This window comes from Eublepharis macularius, chromosome 8 (assembly GCF_028583425.1).
Source record: "Eublepharis macularius isolate TG4126 chromosome 8, MPM_Emac_v1.0, whole genome shotgun sequence".
NCBI lineage: Eukaryota > Metazoa > Chordata > Lepidosauria > Squamata > Eublepharidae > Eublepharis > Eublepharis macularius.
The window spans coordinates 113,076,896-113,104,217 of NC_072797.1; the positions used below are offsets into that span (position 1 = coordinate 113,076,896).

Here is a 27,322-nt window from a genome sequence, read left to right on the forward strand (position 1 = left end):
CGCACCACCCGGGGAGGGGGTGCCCCAGGGAGCGCCCCTCCCCGCTGGCCAGGTAAGTGGGCGCGGGGGAGGGAGGGTGGGATCGGGAGATCCCCTGCCCCGAACGGGGGATGGGAACCCTAGCAGGCAACCAATTAGGCAAGCCTTTGGGGTGCCCAGGTTTAGCTTTGGAATGCATCAAGAAATAATAAAGGAGCAGATGCAGAATGAACTTTTGATCCAACAACTTTCTCTTTGTGGATTTTTAAAATAAATTGTGTTGTAAGTGAAGTACAGCAACCAAGATGCATTTAGCAAAGTGGATCTCTTCCAGTAGGAAGCAGTAGTAATATTTTTGATCTGAGGAGCTACCATCTTTCTGGGACATCACTTCTTAATAGCAACATGAACAAGTGATTGCTATCATTTTATGTAAAAGCAACAAGCTTGTACATAATGCTCACATTGCTGTGGCCAGTGCTTGGTTGAATTTTATTACATCTTCAGCAGATCTGTAACATCCACACTAACAACTTTTGAGGTTTTTTTAGATGTACTGGAAACCACACTGAAGAATGGAAGAGGCTATTGCTAAAACAACACTTCTTGAAAACTGTGTCTCATAGAGAGAACAATTCCAAATTGACACTGGTCATTTAATTCATTAAGTACATGAAGCTATATTATACTAAGTCAGAGATAGGTCTATTATTTTCTGTTCAGACTGCCTCAGGTAGAGATCTAGTGCATCGTTTTCTTTTTTAGATACCTTTGTTAAACTTCCTCAAGATTTTATTGTTCATCTACGGTCTTCCTGTGCAGTCCCACATGGGACTGCGCACGCGCAGGCCTGCCGATACCGGAGATTTTAATAGCTAAACACCACCAGGGGGCGCTCCCGCCTCTCAGCGCGCATGCGCGGCCGCTTTCCCGCCGAAACGGCCCTTAAGAGGCGGAGCGCCCCTCACATACCCTCAGTTTCTCTTTCGCCGCCGATCGTTGAGGTTTAACAGCTTTCTTCGTTCGCGATGTCTGAGAAGGCCTTGTTTAAGCGTTGCGAGACCTGCAATCGTAAGATGACAAGGTCGGATGGCCATTCCATTTGTTTGTATTGCCTTGGGGAAACTCACAACACTCAGGCGTGCAAGCATTGCCGCGCGTTTACCTCCAAGGCCCGGGCGGAACGGACGGATCGTTTGCATGCCTTTCTCTGGCAGCGTGCGATGTCGGTCGAGGACCCTCCACCGAAGTCTTCGTCTGCTCCGTCTGCGTCCTCTCGTCCTCCTGTACCTTCGGGTTCCAAGACGCCTCGTTCTCAGCCGTCTCCGAGTCGCTCGGAGTCGAGGTCCGAGAGGATCCCTTCGGGTCGGAGTTTGTCGGAACCGACCGCTTCGGTTCCGAGACATCTAGCAAGTCGACCTCCTTCGATCTCGTCGGCTGTCTCGGCTTCGCCTGCTCGTGGCGCCCATAGAGGTTCGACTCCGTCGGTTCCGAGGTCGACTCCGCCAACTCAGACCACCTCTACGGTTCCGATGACTTCGGATCCTGCTGTGAGACCGAAGGCCGTTCCTGAAAAGAAAAAGAAGAAGCATAAGCATTCCAGTAAGCATGATAAGGCAGTGTTGGAAGGCTTACTCACCTCTTCCCCGTCGGCTCCGGTCGACTCCGCTCCCGTCCAAGTGGAGCAGCGAGCAGAGGCGAGTGATCGTCCGCAGTCCAAGACTCCTCCGGACCGGGTGGCTCAGGAGGACGATGTCATTCTCCTCGAGAAGCCTCTTACCCCTTCCGGTCGGGCTCGATCGGCCTCGTACGAATCGGACTCTATTCAGTTGGCTCGGAGTCGAAGGAGTCGGTCCGCCCGTCGCTCTAGCTGTCGGACCCTACGGTCCTATCGGAGCCGATCCAGGGAGAGTCGACGTCGAGATGATCCTGTCCCTCGTTACTCTAGTAGGGAGAGTTCATACTACTCGGACCGGCATTATAGAGGTGCTTCGTTGTCTCCTTCATTTCGAGTCGGTTCCGATGTTGGCTATGACCCGTCCCGCCTCCCGTCGGATCGAGTCTCTCCACGACCCCGGGCCCGTTACAGTGTTTCTCCTCTGTCGGAGTCACCTGAAAAGGAGATTGGGCCATCTGATGAGGCCTCGCCTACTGATGATTTTCGGGCCTACAACGAGTTGCTCCAAAGAATGGCGAAAGCCCTGGACCTTGAAGTGACTTCCACTGAATCTAAATTCACTGATAAGATATTGCAACATATCTATTCGGGTTCTACTCCCTCGATTGCCTTTCCCCTTATTGAGGGGTTTGCTGATCTATGGAAGAAGCTGCAGTCTCGACCTGCGTCTGCTACCGCCACTAATCGAAAAGTGGAGAGCTTGTACCGAACCAAGGACGATGCTCATCCGTTCCTGGCCGTTCACCCTCCTCCATCCTCACTTGTCACCGAGGAGATGCAAGCTCGGCCTCGCCAGGGCTCGCTATCGGCTCCAACTGACAAGGATAGTAGAAAGATCGATGCCTTGGGTAGGAAGTTGTATACTTCGGCTACGTTTGGCATCAAAGTGGCGAATTATGCCGCAATGATGGCGGCTTATCAGCTGTTTTTATGGAAGAAGGTGGCGTCTTTTCTTCCTAAGCTTCCCGAAGATCAGCGCACTCTGCTTCGGGTCATTCAGGAGGAGGCTGTTCGTCTCTCCAGACACCAAATTAATGTTGGGAGAAGTATGGCTGACACTGCGTCTCGATCACTTCTCTCCTCGGTGGTACTGCGCAGGTACGCATGGCTTCGCACGACCGCCCTGCCAGTTGAGACAAGGAACAGGGTTGAGGACCTGCCGTTCGAGGGCACCACTCTGTTTTCAGAGAAAACTGACGAGTTCCTCTCTAAGAAGAGGACTGATCGTTTGACAGCCCGCTCGTATGGGGTTCTACACCAGCCGTCGCAGCAGCCTTCTCGCCCATACTATCGCTCCTTCCAGCGTGGCAGACAACACCGCTATCAGCCCTATCAAGGGTATGCTTACCAGCAGCGCAGGAGCTACCAGAGCCCACAATCTGCCTTTCCCAGACGAAGGCAGGGCCAACGTCCCAAGCCTGGTTCCCAACAGCATCAGGCCAAGGACCAGGACCAATTACATAAGCAATTCTGACAATCACAGGGACCTGACCCCACATTTGGGGACAGGCTTAATGCTTTTTTGGATGCCTGGTGTTCAATTTGTTCCGATGTTTGGGTTTTGTCTATTATCCAGTTTGGTTATAAAGTTGAATTTCTTGGTTTACCTTACCTACGTCTCCCTGTGTTTTCTTCTGACCCCCCTCGTTCAGAGATCCTGGGAGAGCTCTCAGCCCTATTGCAGAAAGGGGCTATAGAGGAGATTCCGGTTGCTTCAGCTGGTTTGGGGTTCTATTCCAACCTCTTTTTAGTGGAGAAGAAGGATGGTGGGCTTCGGCCTATCCTGGATCTTAGGGGTTTGAATAAATTTATACGAGTTCGTAAATTCAAAATGGTTACTTTACAGATGGTTTTGACCTTGTTGCCCCAACAGTCGTGGTTTGCAGTCCTGGATCTGAAGGATGCGTATTTTCATATTTCAATTTTCCCTGAACACAGGAAATTTTTACGTTTTGTCTATGGGCAACGTGTCTTTCAATACAATGTTTTACCCTTTGGGTTGGCCACTGCACCTAGGGTGTTCACCAAGTGTGTGGCAGTAGTGGTGGCTCATTTACGTCTCCAGGGCTGCCAGATCTTTCCTTATCTGGATGACTGGCTCTTGGTTGGTGATTCTGCTGACTCTGTGTCCAATCAGGTGTATCTCACCTTAAATTTATGTTTACGCCTGGGTCTTTTTGTTAATCAGAAGAAGTCCAAGTTGACCCCGGTGCGCTCCATCCAATTTATTGGAGTGGTTTTGGATGGTGTTCGGGATGCAGGCTTCTTGCCTTCAGAGCGTGCTGCAAAAATTAAGAGGCTTATTTCGACCCTTCAGAGGTGTCGTTTCCAATCTGTTCGCTTTATCCAGACCCTTTTGGGTTGCATGGCTTCTACTACGGCTGTGGTTCCGCTGGCCAGGTTATTTATGCGACCCTTCCAATTGTGGTTCAATTCTGTATTCTCACCGGCCCGTGATTCTCAAAATAGGAGACTTTCCGTCCCTAGGGGGGTGCTGTCCTCCCTGGAGTGGTGGCGGGATGATGCTAATTTATTTAAAGGGATGGAGTTTGGTTTTCACCAAACTCATCTGTCAGTTACTTCCGATGCTTCCCTTTTCGGTTGGGGGGCTCACTGTGCTGGCCTTTATGCCCATGGGTTATGGTCTGAATCTGAACGTGAGGAACATATTAATGTTCTTGAGTTGCGGGCAATTTTATATGCATTGATCTCCTTTACAGATGTCGTGCGGAACAAGTCCGTTCAGGTCCTGACCGACAACACGACGGCGATGTTTTACATCAACAAGCAAGGTGGCACGGCGTCTGTGGCTCTCTGCACAGAGGCGATGAGACTCTGGAAGTGGGCCATAGATCATGCTGTCTGGCTGCATGCAGTTCACATCCCGGGGGTACAGAATTCCATGGCGGACCACCTGAGCAGGCTCCACAGGGAAAACTACGAGTGGTCCCTCCAGGACAAGTATCTCGCCCCTATCTTCTCGGAATGGGGGACTCCGGAGTTGGACCTGTTTGCGACTGTGGAAAATCGCAAGGTCCTAGCTTATTGTTCCAGAGGAGGAGTAGGCCCAGAATCAAGTGGGGACGCGTTTCAGTTAAGTTGGTCAGGTCCCCTGTGTTATGCCTTCCCTCCGTTCCCGCTTCTGGCACGGGTCCTCAGCAAGATCCAGAGGGACAGAGCGTCCGTCATCCTGGTGACCCCGTATTGGCCGAGGCAACCATGGTTTCACTCCCTTCTGAGTCTACAGACTCAATCGATCCGTCTCCCGGTGGTTCCCGATCTCCTGACCTGCGGGGGGGTTCTTCACCACGACATCAGGAGACTCAAACTCACAGCGTGGTTGATCAGGCCGGGGCTGCCTTCTCCGAGGCTGTGACTAATGTTCTCTTAAATGCTAGACGTTTGTCTACCAGGCAGTCTTATGCCCTTAAGTGGGACAAATTTTCTGTGTGGTGTAGTCGCAGGGGTTTGGATCCTTTTGAGTCCACCCTTTCTGAGATTTTGGATTTTTTGTGGGAAGTAAAGCAAGAGGGTTTGGCCAACTCCTCAGTCAAGGTTTATCTGGCAGCCATCTCTGCCTTTCACCCTCCAGTGGATAGAAAGTCTGTTTTTTCCCACTATTCTGCCAAATTATTTTTGAGGGGATTGAATAATTTGTTTCCCCCTGTGCGGGCTTTGGTCCCTCAGTGGTCGTTGCCCCTGGTTCTGACTCGTTTGATGTCTAAGCCGTTTGAACCCTTGGCTTCCTGTCCGCTTCGTTTTTTGTCCATGAAAGTGGCCTTTTTGGTTGCGGCTACTTCAGCCAGGAGGGTTGGGGAGCTGGCAGCGTTATCTTGCGAGCCCCCTTATTTGAAATTTCACCCTGAGAAGGTCGTTCTTCGTACAAAGGTTGAGTTTTTACCTAAAGTAGTATCCCGTTTTCATTTATCTCAGGAATTGGTTCTGCCGGTTTTCTTTCCGACTCCGGCTTCTGAGGCAGAGGCGGCCCTTCATTCTTTGGATGTTCGTAGGGCCATTTTATTTTATTTAGATAGGGTAAAACCATTTAGGATTGACTCTAATTTGTTTATTTGTTTTGCTGGACCGAAGAAGGGTAACCGGGCTTCGGCTCAGACTATCTCTAGATGGGTGGTCCAGGCTATACTGACCTGTTATTCTGCTGCTAACCTACCTTGTCCTTTGCAAGTGCATGCCCACTCCACCAGGTCCCAGGCGTCGTCAGCGGCTCTCTTCAGAGGTGTTCCACTCCAGGACATCTGCAGGGCGGCGACGTGGGCCTCGGCGGATACCTTTGTGAAGCATTATGCGCTGGATATCCTAGATAGAAAGGAGACAGCGGTGGGCACGGCAGTTCTGCACTCCATCTTTGAGTGATGCTTTGGCGTCACCTCCACCCAGGTATTTAGCTTTGGAATCTTCCCATGTGGGACTGCACAGGAAGACCGTAGATGAAAAACAGGTTTTACTTACCATAACTGTTGTTCATCTAGGTCTTCCGTGCAGGCACACATGCCCTCCCTCCTTCCCCGCTAACTCTCTTGGTACTTACCTTGCAGGGGGCGGCGAAAGAGGAACTGAGGGTATGTGAGGGGCGCTCCGCCTCTTAAGGGCCGTTTCGGCGGGAAAGCGGCCGCGCATGCGCGCTGAGAGGCGGGAGCGCCCCCTGGTGGTGTTTAGCTATTAAAATCTCCGGTATCGGCAGGCCTGCGCGTGCGCAGTCCCATGTGTGCCTGCACGGAAGACCTAGATGAACAACAGTTATGGTAAGTAAAACCTGTTTTTCTGTGCTTTATTTGGTTTTCTGTAAGTAGTTAGTATATTGCCTTTTTTTTTTAACAGGGACTCCATCCAGCCCTTTGTTTATAACTCAAGATCCAATTGATGATTTAGTGTTTGATGACAATACTTCTCCCAAGAGGACTGGTGAAAAAGGGAAGAAGAGGCAGAAGCTTTTTTCAGAAAGGAGCTGCAGCTTTAGCACTGAAAGCAGAGCAGGCATGCTGCTGAAGAAAAGCAGTTTAGACTTGAACTCCAGTGAAGTAGCAATAATGATGGGAGCGGATGCGAAGATCCTTACAGCAGCTCTATCTGGGGCCAAACCATCACCACCCCATATGAGTAAATCTCACAATTTTGACAGTGCAACTAGCGATCTGCACCTTTCTTGCTCAGATGCCTCTAGGACTTCTGAGAATGGAAATGCTTGGGATGCAGTGTGTTGGTCATCACCTGTTTTGGAAGAGCCGGAAGGACAAGAGCAGCTTGAAAACGGGCATGACAACAGTGCAGCCAAAGCAGAGGATGTGAACCCCAATCCTCTTAATGCCTCTCAGCCCAGAGCTAGCCCAACAGAACCCAAAGAGACAGAGAACAAGAGAAATAGTCTGTGTGGTGTAGTCAAGCCTGTTGAAAGGGAAGATGTTCAAGTGGGCCTGGACCCTTTATCTTTACTGGCAACAGAGACAGTGGAGCCGAAGCTCTGTGAACAGGAAGAAAAGATCATGTCGCCAGTAGTTGCTCGCAATCTGGCTGATGAAATTGAGAGCTACATGAATCTGAAAAGTCCTTTGGGCAGCAAATCGTTCAGCATGGAACTGCACAAGAAAGAGAGTCACCAAGATGAAGCCTCCCCTAGTTCACTTGGTCCTCCTTTAGACAGGCGATCGAGCCTACCTTTAGATTCCACTCCACCACCCCAGGTTCAGAATGCCAGTCGTAAAAGTCCATCTGTTTCCAGATCCAAAACTTTTACTGGACGACCAAAGCAACTGGCCCTTTCACGTACCCAAAAAGAACGGTCCACATCTTTAACAGGGTTGGGCCGTTCTTCACCGCAGGCTGCATTTGGTTCGGTGGTTACAAGCTTTTCGGGTTTGAAGCTAGACCACATATTATCTGGACCTAAAATAGATGTTCTAAAGTCTGGCATGAAGCAAGCAGCTAATGTCGCCAGCAAGATGTGGGGCGCTGTAGCATCAGCATATAGCTATTCAGATGATGAGGCGAGTATTGTTTAAATGTTTCCTAAGACCAGGTGGCTTAATATTTATTTCTTTTATATCCTGCTTCCCATGGTGATCCATGGTAGAATAACCCCAAAATAACCCTAACCACAACAATAAAAATATAATGAAAAACAGACAGACAGGAGGAGGGGAGGAGGAAAGTCTTCAAAATGCAAATCTGCTGGTAGGTCTTCCTCCTTTCTCAGAGGAAGGGAGCTACGGTGTTCAAACTATGTGCCAAGAGACAAGAGCCGTTCAGCTCATGCCTGTAGCATGAGCTGTACTTCTAACAGGCTGATTCCGCACACTTTGGATAATGCACTTTCAATGCACTTTATCAATCGTTTGAGGTGGATTTTTTGTTCCGCACATGAAAAAATCCATTCCAAATGATCTATAAAGAGGATTGGAAGTGCATTATCCAACATGTTCAGAATCAGCCATTGAGGAGAAATAAACTCAGCTAGATGTTCTTCAACTGCTGTTTTCCAGCTAGCAGGTTCTTGCCCACTACCTCTTCTGTTGTCAAAAGCTGCCCACTTGTTTCAGGTATCACCAACAGAATGATTTTAGCAAGCTGTACAGGAATATACCATCTGTACATGAGGTTAAAGCTATTCTGTGTGATTCCAACATTCAAAGAAGAGATAAAAACATCCTTATGCAATTTAAGCCAGGCCTTTTCTGGCATAGAGCCAAAACACACGTTAAGAAATACCTAGGTTCAGCACGTGTTCTCTTACCTCAAGGTTTGCCGGGATCTGTAGGCGTTCTGGAAGCTTAAAGTTTAGCATTTACAGAGCAGCAAAAGGGGAAGGGAAATACAGGCGCCTGTATTTTAAGCTTTAAGCTTCCAGGACGCCTTTAAGCTTCCAGGACGCCTACAGATCCTTTAAGCTTCCAGGACTTTAAGCTTCCAGGACGCCTACAGATCTTTAAGCTTCCAGGACGCCTACAGATCCCGGCAAACCTTGAGGTAAGAGAACACGTGCTGAACCTAGGTATTTCTTAACGTGTGTTTTGGCTCATGGCTGTTAAAAAATCTTTTCCTGCAATTACCTCTATAAATCAGACTCAATCCAGATGCCGTGTATTTTGACCATGGGATCCTTTTGTATGAATGGTTGAACTGTTCAAACTCTATATAACATTTGTCAGATGGTGGCTTAATTTTAATTTGGAAATAATGATACAATTATTATATACTTTGCTTGCTTTAGTTTTCATGTTCTGTATCAACTTCCAATTTCCTGATCTTGCATTTGCAGCGTTCTGTATTTCCTTATCTTTTAATGTCTTCTCATGCCTTTTTCTACAATCTGTGCAAGGTCTTTCATCATCATCAGCTCAGTGCATTTTCTCTGCTCCTGACATTTTACGCTCTGCCTGTAGTATTCCCTGTGCCTGGTATGGCCTTTCCATATTCAGCTATCAGCAGGATGCCATTATTTGCAGATCTATTGCCAATATAAATAACAAAATGGAAAATCCTTGATAGCATGGGGGAGTGGGGGCTGATGCTAGGGAACTGGGGTGGGGAAACCAGCCTGAGAAAACCCCACAATTGCCATCCTCTACACAGTTCCCCTGAAGAAAATGACTGCTTTGAGGCATGGACTCTATGGTATCACATCCCTGCTGAGTCCCCCCTTCTCCAAACTTTGCTTAGTTGTTTTCCATATGGAAACAGGCCTATGTCGTTTCTCTGTTGCTGCTTTGGCTTCCGATACAGTGAGATGGCAACGGGGTTTTCACAGGCTGGTTTCTCTACCCCAGTCCCAGAGCACCAGCCCTGCCCCCGAGGCCACCAAGGCTTTTCCAATTGTTTTTTTTTTAAAACTGGCAATTGAATATTAAGCCATGTGTCAGGTTCTCTGTATTCACAGCATTTCATTTTTTAAAATCTCTTGCTCCTTTCATTACAGAGATACGCATTTCCACTTTATGCAACAAAAGGGGTAGATAATTGTTTAAAAAATGAAAACTGGGAATTCAGAGAACCCAAAACACAAATTGATATATTCAATTGCTGATTTTTTAAAAAAAAGTTCCCCTGGTGGCAGTGGGAGGAAATGGCTGCTGTGTGGATATGGGAGCAGGAAAATCTGAACTTCCCTATCTGCACACCAGCCATCCACACTTTGCTGCAATGTTTCCCAAAACTTGGCAAAAAAAAACAGATTTGGGGAATATTGGAGAAAAGCCAGGGGCACCTTGAGAGGTGCACAAATACTCCACAATATTGTAAGGAAGCAGGAAGAAAAATTATTTTCAAATATCATTGACCCAACAACCTGTGTGGAAAAAGCTCTGCTCTCATCATAAATGCTAAAGGACTTTCTCCAAGAGTCTGATCAATTAAATGAGTGTTCCTCCCCTCTACTGGGTCTGTTTACACAGATCAGAAGATATGCATTTCTCCCCTTGGATCAGCGGCTTGCCAAGCCGCTGATGGAAGCCTCTGGAGTTTACAATGTCCTTTTCTGTGCTGCTGTGCAGTGGCACGAGAAGGGGAATTTTAAACTCCAGCATCAGCGGCTTGGCAGGAATTTCTCTGAGCCCGTGCCGCTGTGCAGTGGCTTGGAAACGCTGGCATCAGCTGTTTGGCAGGGAAATCCCCACCAAGCAGCTGTTGGCGGGGGTTTAAATACCCCTTTTCGGCCAGGTGGGGTGTGTGGTAGCTTCCACCCTCACTTTGGTATGCTCCGAATCTTTACGGAGCATACCAAAGTGATTTAAATTACCAAATCCAAAGCAGCTTGGCACTTAGGGTTTCGAGCGTTTACGAAGCTTCTTCCCACTTCGGGTAAACCCGATTTTTTTTCTGGTGCACACCCCTAATCATGATAATTTCTAAATAAATGTGGAACTCCTCTTGTGGCAGTACTTTACTGTTATTGTCTTTGACATGGTGAAATGCTTTAAGGTCTTTTTTTCTTTTTATTGTCAAGACACATCAACAAAAAATAATGGCTTGGAAATACTGAGATACCAAACTTCTTTTGTGTGTGTGTTTTTCTATTTCTCTTTTTTAAATTGAAGGATGAAGGGAGTCGACCAGATTTTACCTTTCCTGCTGGCTTTGAAGACCATATTTTAGGTGTCAATCAGTCACAAAAAACAGGCATTGCAGGATTCACTACCAGTGAGCTTGCTCAGAGTACAACTAGTCTCAGCAGCAGCAGTAACAGTAGTGGAGATGCAGGAAAGCAACACTATCCAACAGGTATGGACATTCTCTTGTAACTAAAGTGGATTATCCTCTGCTTGAATATTTGGAAGTATCTGTGTGGTGTAATGGTAAAAGTGAAGGACTAGAATCTGCCCAGGCAAATATTGTTCCTGCCTCACCAACTCTGGTTTAATAATGTAATCTCAGCTCCGGTATCTCTCAAGCCTATTACCTTCTCCTCATTCACTTCCACAGCTTCCAAGTAATCCTTACTTAAATCATTTTGGGCTTTCCATATTTGCATTACCATTGCAGGCTGTTCTTTTAGGGCAGTTTCTGGATATGGATCTGAAAGCTTTTTAGCAGCCTCCTCTGCCCTCTTAAGGATGTTAACAGTTTTAGCTTGGCTGTGGTAGGATTTCCTGCTGTCTAGCTGCGGACACCGGGATTTTATGTGGCCTTCCTCCTGGCAGTGATAGCAAGTAATCACTCCTCTCTGAAATATTGCTGGAGTGTCCTGCCTTTCTGGGTTGGTTTTGGGAGGTTCAACTTTTCTTGGAGGACCCAGACTTTATTCTTTTTGAGGGTTGTAGGAAATTTCCTCTCATGTCCCCTTCAATTTCATCTAGCACAGTGGCAACCTCTTTTTGTGTCTGGAGCTTTTTATCCCTCAGGAACCATCTTAACTGGGAAGGGACTTGCCTGTAAAACTGCTCTAGCCTCATCAGGTTCTTCAGTTCCTGTAAAGTCTTGACTTTGCTCCCCTCAATCCATCTATTGAGAGGTCTGTCTAACCAACATCGCAGTTGGGAATAAGTCTCTCCTGATCTCTCTAAAAGCCCTCTCTAAAAGCCTTTCTGCTTTGCTCTGCTGTTAGGCCAAAATGATTTCTGACCCTTTCTTTAAACAGCTGGTAATCTGAGGTTTCCTCATCCCTCATCTCTGCATAGATTTCAGTTAGCCCTCCACAGATTTGTGGGCATAAATGCAGCATTCTAGCGTCATCAGGAATCTGTAAATCTTTGCATGTTCTTTCAAAACTAAATAAAATGTCATCTCCATGTCATCTCTCTTCCATGTCATCTCTCTTCTGATAATGGGGAAATTTCTTTTGTTCTACTGAAGAGATTCCCTCACTTCTAAATGGAATTGGTAGTTCTGCCCGCAACTGTATTTCTTGCATCTTTAAAGCAAACATATCTTTTTCATGTTCTCTGTCAGCTTCTCTCTGTGCCATTCTGTCTTCTGCCTGACTTTTGGCTAACTGTTGTTCTTGCTCTGCCTCAATTCTGTCTTTTTCTGCCTCCATCCTGGCTTTTTCTGCTTCTATTCTTGCCAGTTCAACATTCATTCTCATTATTTCCAACTCCTGACTAGGATTCTCCTCACCAGCCACTTCTGGTGCCTGAGTATCTCCTTGTGCCTCTTTATTCTTCCGTCTAGTGGCCATTTCCAACAGGAATTTTTCTGAATTTCTTCACAAAATACTGTAAAGTAAGATGATGTTGTTGTTTTGTGGTGGGAACAACTTATTGTGGGCATGCTATTTGTATCACGTAGCTGCCACCAATTTATATGTCACAAACCCTCATCTAACTCAGGCTTGGGCCGACCTTCCTCTACCCTGAGGTAAAACTTCTCACCAAATGTATGAAGCTGAATACTGGGCTGGGAAGCCTTTAGTAGCGTGGTTGAGGTTTAGCTTCAACCTTCTTTCTTGTCCCACCCTTAAGAACCATATAAGTGGTATGGTTGGTTACCCAGCCAAGTCTAATTAGGGGAAAGATCAGGGGTTTGTGCTTTGAGAAGAACTAGCACAGGAGGCTTAGGGAGATTCAAAATGAAACAGAAGGTTTATTTACAAGTAGGTAAAAGAAGGCATGTAGGCAGGTGTTTAAAACTGAAATAACTTAGAGGTTTTTGAACTGAATACTTCACTGGTGTGAGGCACAAAACACTTGGTGTGGTTCTTAAGTTGCTGGCTTATATGAGACACGGCCCCAGACAATCTGGCCAGAGCTTTGGAGGCTGTGACGGCATGGTTGAAACAGAGCAGGCTGAAATTGAACCCAGTGAAGACAGAGGTCCTGCAGCTGGGACGGGGGCTGCCAGATGTTGGGATCCAGCTCCCTGCCCTGGATGGGACACCACTGGCAACTTCGCCAGTGGTAAAGAGTCTGGGTGTGCTCCTGGATGCCTCCCTATTGATGGAGGCCCAGGTCACGGCGGTTGCCAAGTCTGCATTTTTCCATCTTCGTCAGATCAGGCAACTTGCCCCCTACCTGACGCCCCAGGACCTGGCTACAGTGATCCATGCAACGGTCACCTCCAGGCTAGATTACTGTAACTCACTCTACGCTGGGCTACCCCTGGGCCTGATCCGGAAACTACAACTGGTCCAGAATGCGGCGGCACGGGTCCTGACTGGTATACCTTACCAGTCACACATCACACCTGTCCTGAGCCAGCTGCACTGGCTTCCGGTTGAATTCCGAATCAGGTTCAAAGTGTTGGTTCTTACCTTTAAAGCCCTGAGTGGGTTGGGACCGGCATATCTTTGGGACTGCCTCTCCCTGTACGTTCCCCGGAGATCGCTTCGATCAGCGAATAAATATTTACTTGTGGTCCCTAGCCCTAAGGAAGCCTGCCTCGCTTCAACCAGGGCCAGGGCCTTTTCAGTCCTGGCCCCATCCTGGTGGAACGCTCTGTCAATGGAAACCCGGGCCCAGCGGGACATATTATCGTTCCGCCGGGCCTGTAAGACAGAGCTGTTCCGCCAGGCATTCGGTGATTGAAGGGGGCGGTGCCATGTCGGCCTCCCACCTTTGGGGTGGGGGAGGGTTCTCCCCACCACTGCACTTTGTTAATTTGTTTTATTATTTGTATATTGATTTTAGTTCTTGTTTTTATTGATTTTAACTGTTCACCGCCCAGAGCCCCTGGGGATGGGCGGTATATAAATTGAAAAAATAAATAAATAAAATAAAATGTTGGTGTTATCAGACTTAAAGATGTTAAAGTGTTCTTTCTGAGGTTGGCATTCCTTCACAAGTTAGGCACTCCCAAGTTTAACACCTACACAGCATGGCTTCCCCTTTTTTGCAGACCTCAGGGTACTCCACTGAGTCAAAACCCTTTTAAAATACTGGGCAGGAGTTATAGTTATGCCCAAGCTATAACCCTGTTCCTGGTGCCAAAGGGGAGACTCCTTTCTACCCACTTCCTTGGCCCACTATAATTCCCAGATCTCTTGTGTCTACACAGAAGTTAGTGCTGTCTTTCCCGCTTTAGTCCAAGGACTAAAAGTGCTTCTCTTGTAAGGGTATACTTTCTCTTTACTTCCTTACACTGAGGACTCTCAGGCTGACCCTCTCTGGTCAGAAGCCAGGCTTCAACTCCTTTCCCTCTTCAATTTACTCCAACTGTCAACCCCTCCTTCTGGTAGCACCAGCTGTCACCTCAACATTCCATCACCAACTGCCATTTCAGGCTAGCCACAAAGGGAAGGGGGAACATGTCAATCATCCTCCCCTCTTTACTGCCTAACAATCCCAGCATTTGAAGCTGAGTCCATCACAGTAAACACAAAGCTGTGTTTGTTTGTGTCATTTATACCCCACCTTTCTACTCAGTGGGGAACTGAAGTGGCTTACATCATTGTCCTCTCCTCCATTTTATCCTCAAAATAACTCTGTGAGACGGGTTAGGCTGAGAGTGTGTGACTGGCTTCGATGGCAGGATGCTTCAATGGCAGGATGGGGACTTGAACCTAGTTCTCCCAGATTCTAATCTGACATGCTGACCACTCTGCCTTAAATGTTATGGAAGTTGTGGATGTCATCCTGTCAGTACTGGTAGAAAAGGGTTCTTGTGAAATTCATTCATAACTATAGACTGATGATTTATACTCATGGCAGCCTCAACTAGGAAAAGCAACATATCACCTCTAGATGTCCATGGGCTTATGCTACAACATGTACTTTGGAGTGTAGAATGCTCTTGGTAAAATGGCTTGCAGGCTTTGCAAATAGACAGTTTCTGTGAATGAGAAAGGTAGAATGCAAACGTTCTTACAATGAGATAAAATGGCAGAAATCATCAGTCTGATTTGAAATGGTATGAAACTTTCCAAAAATGCCACTTCGTGTGAAGAAATTGTATAGAACTTCCCATAGTAGCAACCGGCAGGCAGCATCTCTTGAGAAATGCTGTACAGTTTGTGAGCTGAATCCGGCCATCTTTTCTGTTGGTGAAAAAGGCATCGGGCATTGAGGACCTTCATGGAATAGGAGCAAAGTGAATGAGATTGAATAATGCTGTCTGGATCCCACAAAGTGTATTTTTGAAAATAAACTCTTACGAGTGCAAATCTGCCAAGAGATTGAAACATTTTAATTTACATCTTAAACAATTAAAGTTAAAGGAGTGTTTGGAATCTCACAAGGATGATGTCATCAATCATTTCTGTGTTGTTATAGCAATTTTATATTTTTTTCCTCCACTACCTAAGTTTTAGATTTGTTGCATTTTTTTATGCAGGTGAAACTTTGTTCCCAAGAGGTATAAAGGGTGTAGATTCTGAAAAGTCTGAACATGGCTCTTCCCAGAACACCAGTTTGACCAGTATTTTCCAAAACTGTGCAATGGAGGTAAAATTGAACATTTTAAGGATGTATTTTGTGTACTTTGTAGGAAACTTTCAGTATCTGGTAGGCTCAGGCTTTGTTTCATTTTATACAAATGAAAACTACCCTTAAAAAACTGCCCACCGAAAAGATCCCAGATTCTTTCCTTGGTATTTTTTAAACCTACAAAAGGATTGTATTTTTAAATTCATTTTGAAAATGCTCTCTGTAGCTATTAAATGAAGAATTTTTAAACCAGAGTAGCTTTTTAGACACTGCTTACATGCAGTGTTTAAAAGCACTATGATGAAGATCAATTGTAAGGTTGATTACAAAGGCTTTTCAAAAACGAGAGTTGTAAGGTGGGTCAGGATTCGAAGGACAAACCCCACAGAGAGTAGAACAACTCAGAACTACAGCTAAGTTCCAAATGTTTGAGCTTCTTTCTCTTTACTCCCTTACCCTTTCTCTGTGTATAAAAATGTTTTTGGCAGGTCTTAATGTCAAGTTGTTCTCAGTGTCGAGTATGTGGAGCACTGGTTTATGATGAAGAAATCATGGCAGGATGGACAGCAGATGACTCTAATTTGAATACTACTTGCCCGTTCTGCAAAAGTACTTTCTTACCTCTTCTTAATGTGGAGTTTAAAGACTTACGTGGCTTTGCAAGGTTGGTAGACTTGCTGTAGGCTACATTTTTTTAAACGTTGATTATGTATTTGTGTGTCAGCAACAAATGGCATGTTACGCTGGATAGTAATTGGAATAATCGAAATGAAACTGTGTATGCCGCTTAAGTTGCTTCTGTTTTGGTTATATCTCTGAAGGCGTATAAGCTTTTACTTTATACAATAGCAGTGCGGGATGCATGTAGCTCATTTGTAGGCTTTCTTTTGGCTTGACATTCCTTTTTGCCTTATGATCTATACATTTATAAATTAGTTGCATGTCTCATTTTAAATAATATATAATCCTGGAACCTAAATGAGATAATGATGCAGTCCAAGTTCCTGGTCTGTTTGTGGTATAGGCAGATGAGGCTAAAACCAGTATTGTGCATTCTAACCTTTTTGTTGTTATCTTACTAGCTTATTTTTGAAACCAAGTACCTCTGGTGATAGTTTACACAGCAGTAACATTCCATTAACCACCGATTCTCTGGAGCAGAAGCCTGTTTCTGTCCCTGCAACTGATTTGATCAGTTTTGAAGAATCCTCAAATACCAACCCAACCATTGCTGAAGAAAACAGCACCGCAGCTGTGCAAAGGTACAGAATATAACGAAACAAAGAAATCTTATTGGGCTGTAAGAAACTCATTGGGCTGTAATTTTTCAGGAATATAAAACGCAAACAAGATTATGCGCATATTTAGAAACGAGCTTATGCTTGAATAGCGCTGTAATTAGCAGTATGTAAAACTCAGTATTATTTGAGTCACTTTTTCAGAGAGTCAGTGAATAGAATGGTTGAATGTAGGCTTTGGTATATCTGATCTGAAAATATACCTGAAAAAAATTCCTGGTATTTTTGCAGTATTTCGGGAATCCCAATCAAATCTGGGATTCTTGGATATACTGATATAAGCCTCCAGGTTAATTCTGAAAATATTTGGAATTAACTGGATCTATTATTCCTTACAGGAGAATCTCTCGGGGGGGGGGGGCTGGAAGGGCCATTTTTGGAGCAAATGACACTAAAATTGCAGCAGAGTAATAGCTGCCTGTTTTCTAAAGACACCTGATGGACCACATGAGAGAACTATTGTGTGATTGGACAGGCAGTTCAGCTCTTCCTAATGTGTGATTCCATTTGTCCGTGAGAATTGCCACCCTCCTCCTTGGCCCCAGAAACCTGTGAAAAACAAACAAACCCAAGCTGCAGCTTGAGCATGAAGAGTGCATGCCTTTTGCCAGATGGGTTTTGCTGGGATTCTCCAGTTCTGTTGGGGTTTGTTAGTTCTTTTAGGGAGGCTTGTTGCTCTTGTGTGTTTGGCTAAGACTTCTTGGTCCTGGAAAAAACATGGGATTTCACACACTCTCAGGATACAGTGGAGAGTAGCTGGGGGAACCTTGTTCAGGGGCCCATGGACTTGGACCCCTTGACCCAATCTTGAAATGTGAGGGGCCTTTTGAGGACAGGCAGCCCTCACTCAGGTGCAGTGTGCTTGAAAAACAGTCTCTCCACACACCCCTCCCCCAGAAATACTCCCCTGTAGGGAATAACGGACCTGATTCTTTTTGGAATTTGATATTTATTGTATTCCTAACATCAGAATCTGAAAAATTCCATTTTTTTTTTTAGTGCACACTCCTAGACGAAGTTGTGGACCTCTTTAGACAAGGTCTCACTTATTTCATTATTGCACACTGTATGCCTGGTACCCCAGTAAGCATTTCTTTAAGAAAAATCTTCAAGAAAATCTAACTTTTAAACAGCCTAAGAAGAGCTCTTATTCATAAGAGCAGTGGCCCAGTTCATCATCCTGTTCCATACAGTGGCCCATCAGTTGCTCTGGAGGGACAGCGAACAGGGCCAAGAGGCCTTCCCCTGGTGTGGCCTTCTGGCACTGGTATTCAGAGGCCCACTTCCTCTGTATAGGGAGGTTCTCTCTAATCACTGTGGGCAGTCGCTGATGATGGACCACTCCTCCATGAATCTCCCTTATCCCCTTTTTAAAGTCATACATGCTTGTGGCCATTACATCTAATGGTAATGATATTCATGAATTCCACAATTTAATCATGCATTGAATAAAGAAATATTTCCTTTTCTCCATCCTAAATCTATTGCCCATCAATTTCATTGAGTGTATTATGGGAGAGGGAGCAAATTTCTTCTGCACATGCATAATTTTATAAACGTCTATCATATCCCTTCCCCTGCATTAGTAGTCTTTTTTTCTAATCTAAAAAAAGTCCTGGATTTATAGGCTACTCTTTATTCAACTTGGTTACCTTTTTCTGCACTTTTTCTACATCTCTAATATCTTTCTTAAGATACTGCAATCAGAACTCCAAATGAGGCTGTTTCCAAAGATCTGTACAGGGGCATTACAATATCAGCATTTTATTTTTAGTTCCAATCCTAATAATACCCAGCAGGGAGTTTGTCTTCTTCAGTGCTGCCATATACTGGGTTGGCAGCTTTATCGAGCTTCTGGTGTATTACATACTCATTTAGTGCAGAAACCAAGGCTGGGGCCAGCGTTGAGCTTAGGCATTGGGTTCCAGTTTCTACCTCTAAAGTCAAATTGGTAGAGGTGTTCTTAATAGAATTGTTGTGAGCATCAGAAAGAAACTGTTTTACCCACTTACGTGTAATGTCAGTATGTTCATCTACTGTGTTCAAGCAGCAGGACAGCAGAAAAAAAGAGTGGGGACCTCAGACCTGTACAGCCATCAGTTGCAAATAATACATCCAAGAGAGGCGCTTCTCTGACTCGGAGCCACAGTGTTGGTGGCCCCCTGCAAAATATTGATCTCCTACAGAGGCCATCTCATTGCATTTCAACAGTTAGCCTTCCTAACAGTCTGCAGGAGGCCGTGGTAAGTTCTTGGTAATGGTTTGATTATTAACCTAACTTCTTGTTAGCTAATGGCTATTTAAAGAAGGTGCTGTCAGCCATCCTTTGTAAGTATATAGCATCTTTGAGCAGTAGCGCTCCAAGAATCCTTTCATTTCTTTGGGAGGCCGTTTCCCTAGGAGTCAACAGGAATTTTTGTAATAAGCATACAGAAAATTCTGTGGTGCTCCTGAAGTGGGTAAAGGGCAGAAAAGGTATGTCTGAGAGATTTACTCGTGCAATTTAAGCTTTAATTATAATGCAGTTTCCAAGCATTCTACAGAGTTACTGTTTTTGGTAAATAGTAGTACTGCTTTCTTTTTCTTTATAAAAAAATATGGAAAATCAACATAACGTTTACAATCAAGTTTGTATTATAAGTTTGTTCTGCTGCAAGAGTAACATGGTGTGCCAGCTCCTTGAGATTTTAATTATTAGAGAAAGCCGATCCAAAATTCGTAAGTTTGCAAGCTAACTCTTGCCAACTTTCTTCAGGATCCCTTAGCAAAGAGGCCAAATCCTTTACCTGTATCTGTGCCGTATTTGAGCCCTTTGGTACTCCGAAAAGAGTTGGAATCCTTGTTGGAGAATGAGGGAGAACAAGTGATACACACCTCAACATTCATCAATCAGCATCCCATTATTTTCTGGAACTTAGTATGGTATTTCCGTCGCCTGGACCTCCCAAGTAACCTGCCAGGGCTCATTCTAACGTCAGAACACTGCAATGAGGGTGTACAGGTAGGTGCTTTCCAAGGCCTGTATTTGTTTCAGCATATGGGGTGAAATTTTTAATGATATAAACAGGAAGAGAGTCTAACATACTGAGGGGATGAGATGTGTATGTGTGTGTATTTTCTCCAATATCCTACATCTCTGAACTACAGTGAAGAGAAATACCAGTGATACTGAATAGCGGCAATTGTCAGTAACTGTAAAAAACAGCATCACCTCAACTTAAAGTATTCTAAACTTGGTGAGGTGAATGTTGGTTGTTAAAAAGACCCGGAGCCTAAAAGGCTGATTTATCAAAGATGAGCACATGTTGTGAGCATACAAACATACTTAGAGCGTGAACCAGTCAAAGTGGCCAGAGAGCCAGTTTGGTGTAGTGGTTAAGAGCGCAGGACTCTAATCTGGAGAACCAAGTTTGATTCTTCACTCCTCCACTTGAAGCCTGCTGGGTAACCTTGGGTCAGTCACAGCTTCTAGCTCTCTCAGCCCCACCCACCTCACAGAGTGTTTTGTTGTGGGGATAATAATGACATACTTTGTAAACTGCTCTGAGTGGGTGTTGAGTCATCCTGAAGGGTGGTATATAAATCAAATGTTGTTGTTGTTGTTATTAAAGTTAAAGACTTTGGTTCTTGTGATTTCCATGGAAGAAAATTAAACAGAAACCAGTAAGAGATCAAATTGTTTAACTTTGGATGGTAGTATTCAACTTTTGGATGCTGGCACTTTAAAGAACTTGATCAGTCATAAAATAAAGTGTCATCTGAATGAACTATGGTTTGCCAACTGTAAAAATACGTGATCCTGGGGATCGTTGCTTAGATTCCCAGATGTGTAACAGAAATGTGGAACTGGGCAAAGGGGACTTGGAACATCAGTTATGGCTAAAGGAGAGGGTATCTTCCAATGCCATGTCCTCATTTGGTATTGACACCCTTTCCCATTGCCTTAAATCTTTGGAAGGAGAAAAATACATTACCTTCCAAGATTTAAAGCAGCCAGAAATGAGGTTGGGGTTGGGAGTAGAGGAGAGGTGAAATCTCTCCTTTATGCCACAGCCCTAATCCAAATTCAGGCAAACACTACTGCTGTTTTGCAATTCAGTTACATGTCTGGGAATCCAAACATGGATCTTCAGTGCCATGTCTGGAGTGCCCTAAGTGGTGAGTCATCAGGTGTTTTGGTGTAGGAACACAATGATTGTGGATGTGCCTTGTTGTTCTGGAGACACACTTCCAAGTAAATAGTCATAAGCAAGCGGATTACTCAATCTGTTGTGTAAATGAACTTCTGCACATGACACAAATCATTTTAGAGTTTGGCCTGATTTTAACAGGAAGGTACAGTCTGCTTTTAGACAGATGCTTGTAATTCAGCTAACACAGAATGGAACTAGAGTTTTGTGTTGAGTGTTATATTACTGGCAAAGATTTCAGTCTGTAGCAAAGTAACAAGAAAATATTTTTCATCTCCTCTAGCTTCCTCTGTCCAATTTGTCTCAAGACAGCAAGCTAGTGTATATCCAGCTACTCTGGGACAACATCAATCTTCACCAAGAGCCTGGAGAACCCTTATATATCTCTTGGAGGAATTTCAGTGAGTAAATATTCATGATGAAAGTGGGCCAAATGACAGAAAATGCTTGTACTGATGGAAAATCTTTGTTCTGAATTGCATCTCTGTTCATCTTTGTTCTTCTGTGCAGTCCCACATGGGACTGCGCAAACACAGGCTTGCCAACTGGAGAAGTTTTTATCGCTTCCATAAAGCTCCACTAGGGGGCCGCTTCTCCCAGTCACATCTCAGCCCGTTTTCCTGCCAGTCATGTGACTATGTGGGAGAAGCAACCCCTTCCCCTCAGTTTTCTTAGCTGCTGTGATGAGAGAACCTCGCTTGTGAGCGCCATTAATTTTTAACATTCAGCATTTTAATTGAAGAGAAAATTAATAAATTTTGGAATATCTTTACTCCTCCTTACATCTTCTGTGTTTTGAGAAGGTTTTGAACCAGCCAGTTTGACTTTGCATGTCATAACTGTAGCCCCTCACATTACCTTAGAGTGGGTTGTTTCATGAGGTACGCTGGATATGGTACTAAGAGCGCTTACACTGAGGAATGATTTTGACAGGCTCTGTTCCTCTGGCAGCTGTATCAACTGCCACGGTGGAGCGCCTGCTCAGCTCTGAGATGTAAATAATCCAGAAAGCTAGAGCCCGAGGCAGTGAAATCATCTGCTGTTAATGGGCATACAACAAGCTCCATCCCCTGGGCAATTAAGTCATCTGCTGTGAAGGAGCGCCCATCTGGGGCTGGATCAGTGAGGTTGGCGCCAAAGGTGAAAAGTACCATGCTCTGAAACCTCAGACATCTTCCAGAAGTTGACATTCAAGAGCTGTGACCCCCCAGGCAGTTAAGTCATCTGCAGCTAAAGGGCATCCACCAAGCTCTAATACTCTGGCAGTTGAGTCACCTGCCGTGAAGGAGTGCCCATCTGGGGCTGGATCAGAGAGGTTGGAGCCATGGGTGAAAAGTATCATGCTCCAAAACCTTTCGGAGCTGAGACCCTTCGGTCACAGTTCAAAAGAGCTTTGTTATTTTTGTTTTAATTAATGACAACAGAGTTTTTCATTCAGATCTGCATCTATTTGTGCAGGGGTTTTTTAGCACAATCAAGGGCAAATGGACGTCAGCCCAACCCATTGATAGATATGTGGTGTCTATCATCCAGCCATGCATCTAACGAAGGGAACTGTGGTTCTCAAAAGCTTATGCTACAATAAAGCTTGCTAGTCTTAAAGTTACTACTGGACTCTTTACTGTTTACCATCCAGTTGGCATGCCAACTGCTCAAGACCCCCTTCATCTGGGGGTTTCGCTTTGCTGGGTCTCTGGTCTCACGGTTTTCTGTGAGAAGTTCCTCTGTTTCACGTTTGTAAAGCAGTTCCTTGGCCATCTGTGCAGGCGCAGTCCCATGTTTGTCTGCACAGAAGACGTCAATGAACAGCAGTTACGGTAAGCGCAACTCTGTTTTCTACCTAAAATGCCGGCCATAGTTTTCTTGCCATTTTCTGTTCTATTTCTTCTTGTTTTTTCTTTCTGCCCTTTTATTTCTCACCTTCCCCTTGTTTCTTTCATTTTTCTTTCTACTGCACACTTCTGCACCTACAGAGTTACACACTTACACATATTGCACAACAGTCTTTACCCAAAAAATCTGCCCTCTTTCTGTCTTTTTCCAATGTGATTTTTTTTCTTCCAGACTCTACAGAGAAGAAACCTTCAATAGCTTCAGAAGAGCAGCAAACAATTAGCACTTTAGTTGAAAGTATCAAGCTAAGCATTCAACACAATGATGTTGTTAAACCCATCAATCTCCTTGTGCAGCAAGTTAAATGTGAAGCCAAGCGACAAAGGTAAAGGGGAGTGAACCCTCTTATACGGTCCTTGCATCCACAGGTGTGCACCTAAGGAATATTCTGCTGTTGACAGGGATAGTCCTTTCGCTGCATTAATTTACTTTGCAGATGCTTATGTGTGCACGAGGTTGGGGGTGAGCCAATGCCCAAACATACAGGGATAATTATGGAGAGGCATGAATAAGTATAAGAATGTGACTGTGGATCTGGCAACTTAACTATGATCAAGTGGTCATGCTTCACTGTATTAAAAAGGTATGTGGCTTAGTAGAAGTAGCCGGAATGAAGCAATGAGCGCTCTCATTTCAGGCCTTTTGAGGAACACTTTCCTGGGGATCTGCAGTTTCCAGATGACAATGAAATACTGGCGAATTATAAAACCATGTTTCTCTCACAAAGAAACAAAAAGTGACATACATTAATAGCAACAATCGTTTGGGGGAGAGGGGATGCTCAGGGTGGTGCACATCACGCTATCCCCCTCCTCTTCATTTTATTCTCACCTAAACCTTATGAGGTGGGAGGGAGGCCGGCATCATATAGCCCGATCTTGTCAGATCTCGGAAGCTAAGCAGGGTCAGTACTTGGATGAGAGACCACCAAGGAAGACTCTACAGAGGAAGGCAATGGCAAACTACCTCTGCTTTTCACTTGCCTTGGAAGCCCCTTGCTGGGGTCACCATAAGTCAGTTATGACTTGATGACACTTTACATACATACAAACCTTATGTGGTATGTTAGGTCTCTCAAATGACTGGTTCAGAGTCACCCAGTGAGTTTCATGGCAGAGTGGGAATTGGAACTTGTGCTTCCGGAAGCATTGTTCACACTCACCATTTCTGTTACCGTGTGTAGTTGAGAGATGCCTGTACCTTTAGACACATGCCTGTATGATTGTGGCCCACTTTTACTTTCATCACCGCTTGAGCTGTACTTACGGAGATCCTGGCTTAGGTTTTATAAGCAAAACTTCAAATCTATAGTTGGTGATTCACACACCAATCATAATGGGTCTCTGACAAAGCAGCAAGGGAAAGCTGCATGCTTGGAAGGAACACTTGAGAGCTGGATAGAAAGAACACTGGAAATATTTGAGAATCTTGGAAGTTTCATCTGAGCAGAGGAATCAGAGGAAGTGTCAAGCAGTCAGGTAATACCCAACACTAAATGCAGACTAAAGAGCATGTTACTATAGGCATCTGTCTGCTGAGATGGAGAGGAGCAATGGGAGGTCCAAAAGAAAATAGAACGAGGTAATGAGCTACCAGTTCTGAAATCTAGTGTATGGGGGGGTCCAACAATGAGACAGAGGTTCAGGCAGCTGAGCAGCAAGTAATCCAGAAAAGGTACATAAGCCAAGAGGAGAGCTGATGGAGTGCAATGGTTAGAATGTTGTGTCACAGCTTATATAAAAGGTAGACCTTGCTTTAACTTCTCAATGCATCTTTTGCAGGAGTTTTTACAGAGAGATCCTTTTTCTGTCCCTGGTGTCCCTTGGGAGAGAGAATATTGACATTGGTAAGCAGTATGGATTTATGGATATGATTTCCTTATCTGTGGCTTGGAGAAAATGTTTGGCCCTTTGGTACTGATCTGTGAAGTAATCCTTCATGAGTTTCTGGTACACCTTGAAAAGATGTCTCCGCTGACAGATAAATAATGTTTGGCGTTTTAGTTTCTGATAATATTTGAAAGAACTGCTAGAACTTTGGCAACTTTAAAACAAGGTGTTATTCCACTGGTGAGTGAGCTTGGGCTCCTTTGGAAAGTTTTGTCTAAAGCGTTGCTTTCCTTATTTGCAGAGGCCTTTGACAATGAATACAGGGCGGCATATAAAAGCCTACCACGTGAGGTGGTTGAAAAGATGCAGAAGATAGATGCTCCACCCAGCAGCAGCGTTGAGTGGTGTAGGAAGTGCTTTGGCGCACCTGTCATATAAAGTCCACAGAGATGTGGCAAACCATCCCCAAGACAGAGGGGTAAAACTGGCAATATGTTGATTTGGATTCAGACTGCACAATCACAACTGAAACTAGGATATATAATCTGGTTCAGGAGTCTGTGTGGCAACAACTTCTCTGCAGCAACTGCTTATGTACGTGTCAGGCAGTGAATTGGTGTAAATATGCCAGCATGAATTATTTGGTTCTTGAGTGGACTGTTCACCTTCATTTCTGTGCTTTTAACCCTTCTCAGTCTCATGTTTAGAAGAGATGAATGACAACTGGCATTTGTTTGGAGCCTTTCTCTGAAGACTTGAAGCAGTTGGGATATTTTATAATCTGCCTAAGAGCATCTTAAATTAATCACTCTTTCTACAGAGCGACCCCTGTTCAAAGAGGGATCTGTTTGTTGCGTGTACATACTTATTGTTCATTTGAAGTGTGAATGACACATCTCTTCCTTTGGGGTCAAAAGATCAGACTGTTATCTTTAATTAATCTCCTTGAAAACAATCGCTGTCCCAGTTAGTAGCAAAAACATAGCTGGGCTGTTCATAAAACTAAATATTTTCTCTGTTCATAGTTTCTTACATCAGAGTTTTAAAACTGTATATATCTGTTGTGTTCTCCCAAACAATGATGGGTTCCTTCCCTGAGTGAGTGAATGGCAGTTGCCATTCTGTAACGGACAAATTTCAGTATAGAATGGCAGTTCTGTCGGGGAGAATTTAAATGAATCCGGGGTACATAAAATGGTGTGAAATAAATATTGATCATATACATTTTTAGCATTTTGTGTATAAGAAATATATACATACATTTATAGATATATATATGAGGCAAAGCTTGAAGTTTCAAGTGCACTAATGCCTCATTCCTCCTCCTCTTTCTAACCTGTGGGACAATTTTTTGCACTGCCCAAGTTAAATAATTATATCATAAATATATTTATGCCCTCACACTTGAATATATCTACCAAGAGTGAAAAAGCTGATTTTAAGCCTTAACGATTTTAATATCCCTGGTTAAATTGATGTTGAGTAGCAAAAGATACCTTGACAGTAGAGATAGGCATGGATCCAGAAAGCATTGCTTGTGCTGTGGATGGTTTCGGCTTTCCTCCTGCTGCTGCCCCCAGCGTCCTCCCTAGACTGCTTGGGTCAGGAGTGACATGGGATGCTGCATAGGGGTTGCCATGGGCGGGGGACAAGGAAATGGCAGCAGTAGACTTATTGCAGAAGGCACCTGTGAAGCAATCCTGTTTTGGCTTAACTCAGATGATGAAGTCCTAAAAATAGCTGTCCATTGCCTTCTGAAGCGAGTCCACTAGGAGGGATTTGTAGATAAAGAGGTCGGACCCTGTGGCTTTGTTCCAGCAGGAGGGCTCAGCCACTTGAAGAAATCACTGCTGCTATGTAACACATCTGCAGGATTCAACCCAGTGACTCAAGCACACACCTATTCTCAGTCTTCAGTATATTCTGTCCATAGTAATCCTCTCACATTTCAGTAGTGTTAGTAGAGGAATATGTACTGGGTAGCACGGCAGGATTGCAAACATTCTAGTAACAACTCAGCCTTTTCAGAAAAGCACTGAGTTTTGCACTTGTCAGAACACATTTTTTGGCACTTTAGTTTCAATTAAACAAAGTTTCAGACTCTATTTACTAGGAATTTGTTTTTAATATGAATGCCGTACCTTTACAAAGCACAATAGGTCTCCATTATGTCACTTTAAATTTTCCTTCTCCCGTTATTCTGTTGCTCAAAGCATTTGGGGGTGGGGGGATAAGTGTCTGATATTTACCTGTAGAATGAACTGTTCTGTTTTTTGTCATCTCCAAACCTCTTCCCCAAATTAAAAAAAATTATATTAATAAAAATCCTTGAAATACACTTCTATATGGTTGTGCTTTCAATATTATAATGAATGAATAAGCACTATATTTTTAAGAAAGCTTACTACTTCTGTTTCTGCAGGATAGCTGGTGTGTCATCAGGAGCAACTTGTATTGCAGTTGCATGTAACTTTGGCTCTTTAACCTATCTAGAAAATTGTTTCAGCCCTAATTTATTCTTACTTTGCTCCTTTCAGTGAATCATGTTTCAACACCATCATTCTGTGTATTGCACCAAAATTTGAACCATCAACATTGTGGCTGTGTTGCAACCCATAAACTGTTTCTACAAGCTCAGTTTTCCCAT

The 27,322-nt window shown here is 44.4% G+C and overlaps 1 protein-coding gene across 3 annotated transcripts in view; it reads left to right on the forward strand.

Moving 5' to 3' along the window:
* Positions 1-26,943, forward strand: part of DENND4C (DENN domain containing 4C) — a 102,136-nt gene extending 75,193 nt beyond the window's left edge. For all 3 annotated transcript variants that reach the window (XM_054987136.1, XM_054987138.1, XM_054987137.1), the window contains 11 exons: positions 6,497-7,659; positions 10,705-10,888; positions 15,374-15,483; positions 15,954-16,129; positions 16,548-16,727; positions 18,811-19,006; positions 19,519-19,764; positions 21,237-21,354; positions 23,018-23,171; positions 24,628-24,692; positions 24,977-26,943. In XM_054987136.1, coding sequence (XP_054843111.1) covers positions 6,497-7,659; positions 10,705-10,888; positions 15,374-15,483; positions 15,954-16,129; positions 16,548-16,727; positions 18,811-19,006; positions 19,519-19,764; positions 21,237-21,354; positions 23,018-23,171; positions 24,628-24,692; positions 24,977-25,113 — 2,729 coding nt within the window. In that variant the 3' untranslated portion in view covers positions 25,114-26,943. The remainder of the gene's footprint in view (positions 1-6,496; positions 7,660-10,704; positions 10,889-15,373; positions 15,484-15,953; positions 16,130-16,547; positions 16,728-18,810; positions 19,007-19,518; positions 19,765-21,236; positions 21,355-23,017; positions 23,172-24,627; positions 24,693-24,976) is intronic.
* The last annotated feature ends 379 nt before the right edge of the window (positions 26,944-27,322 follow it).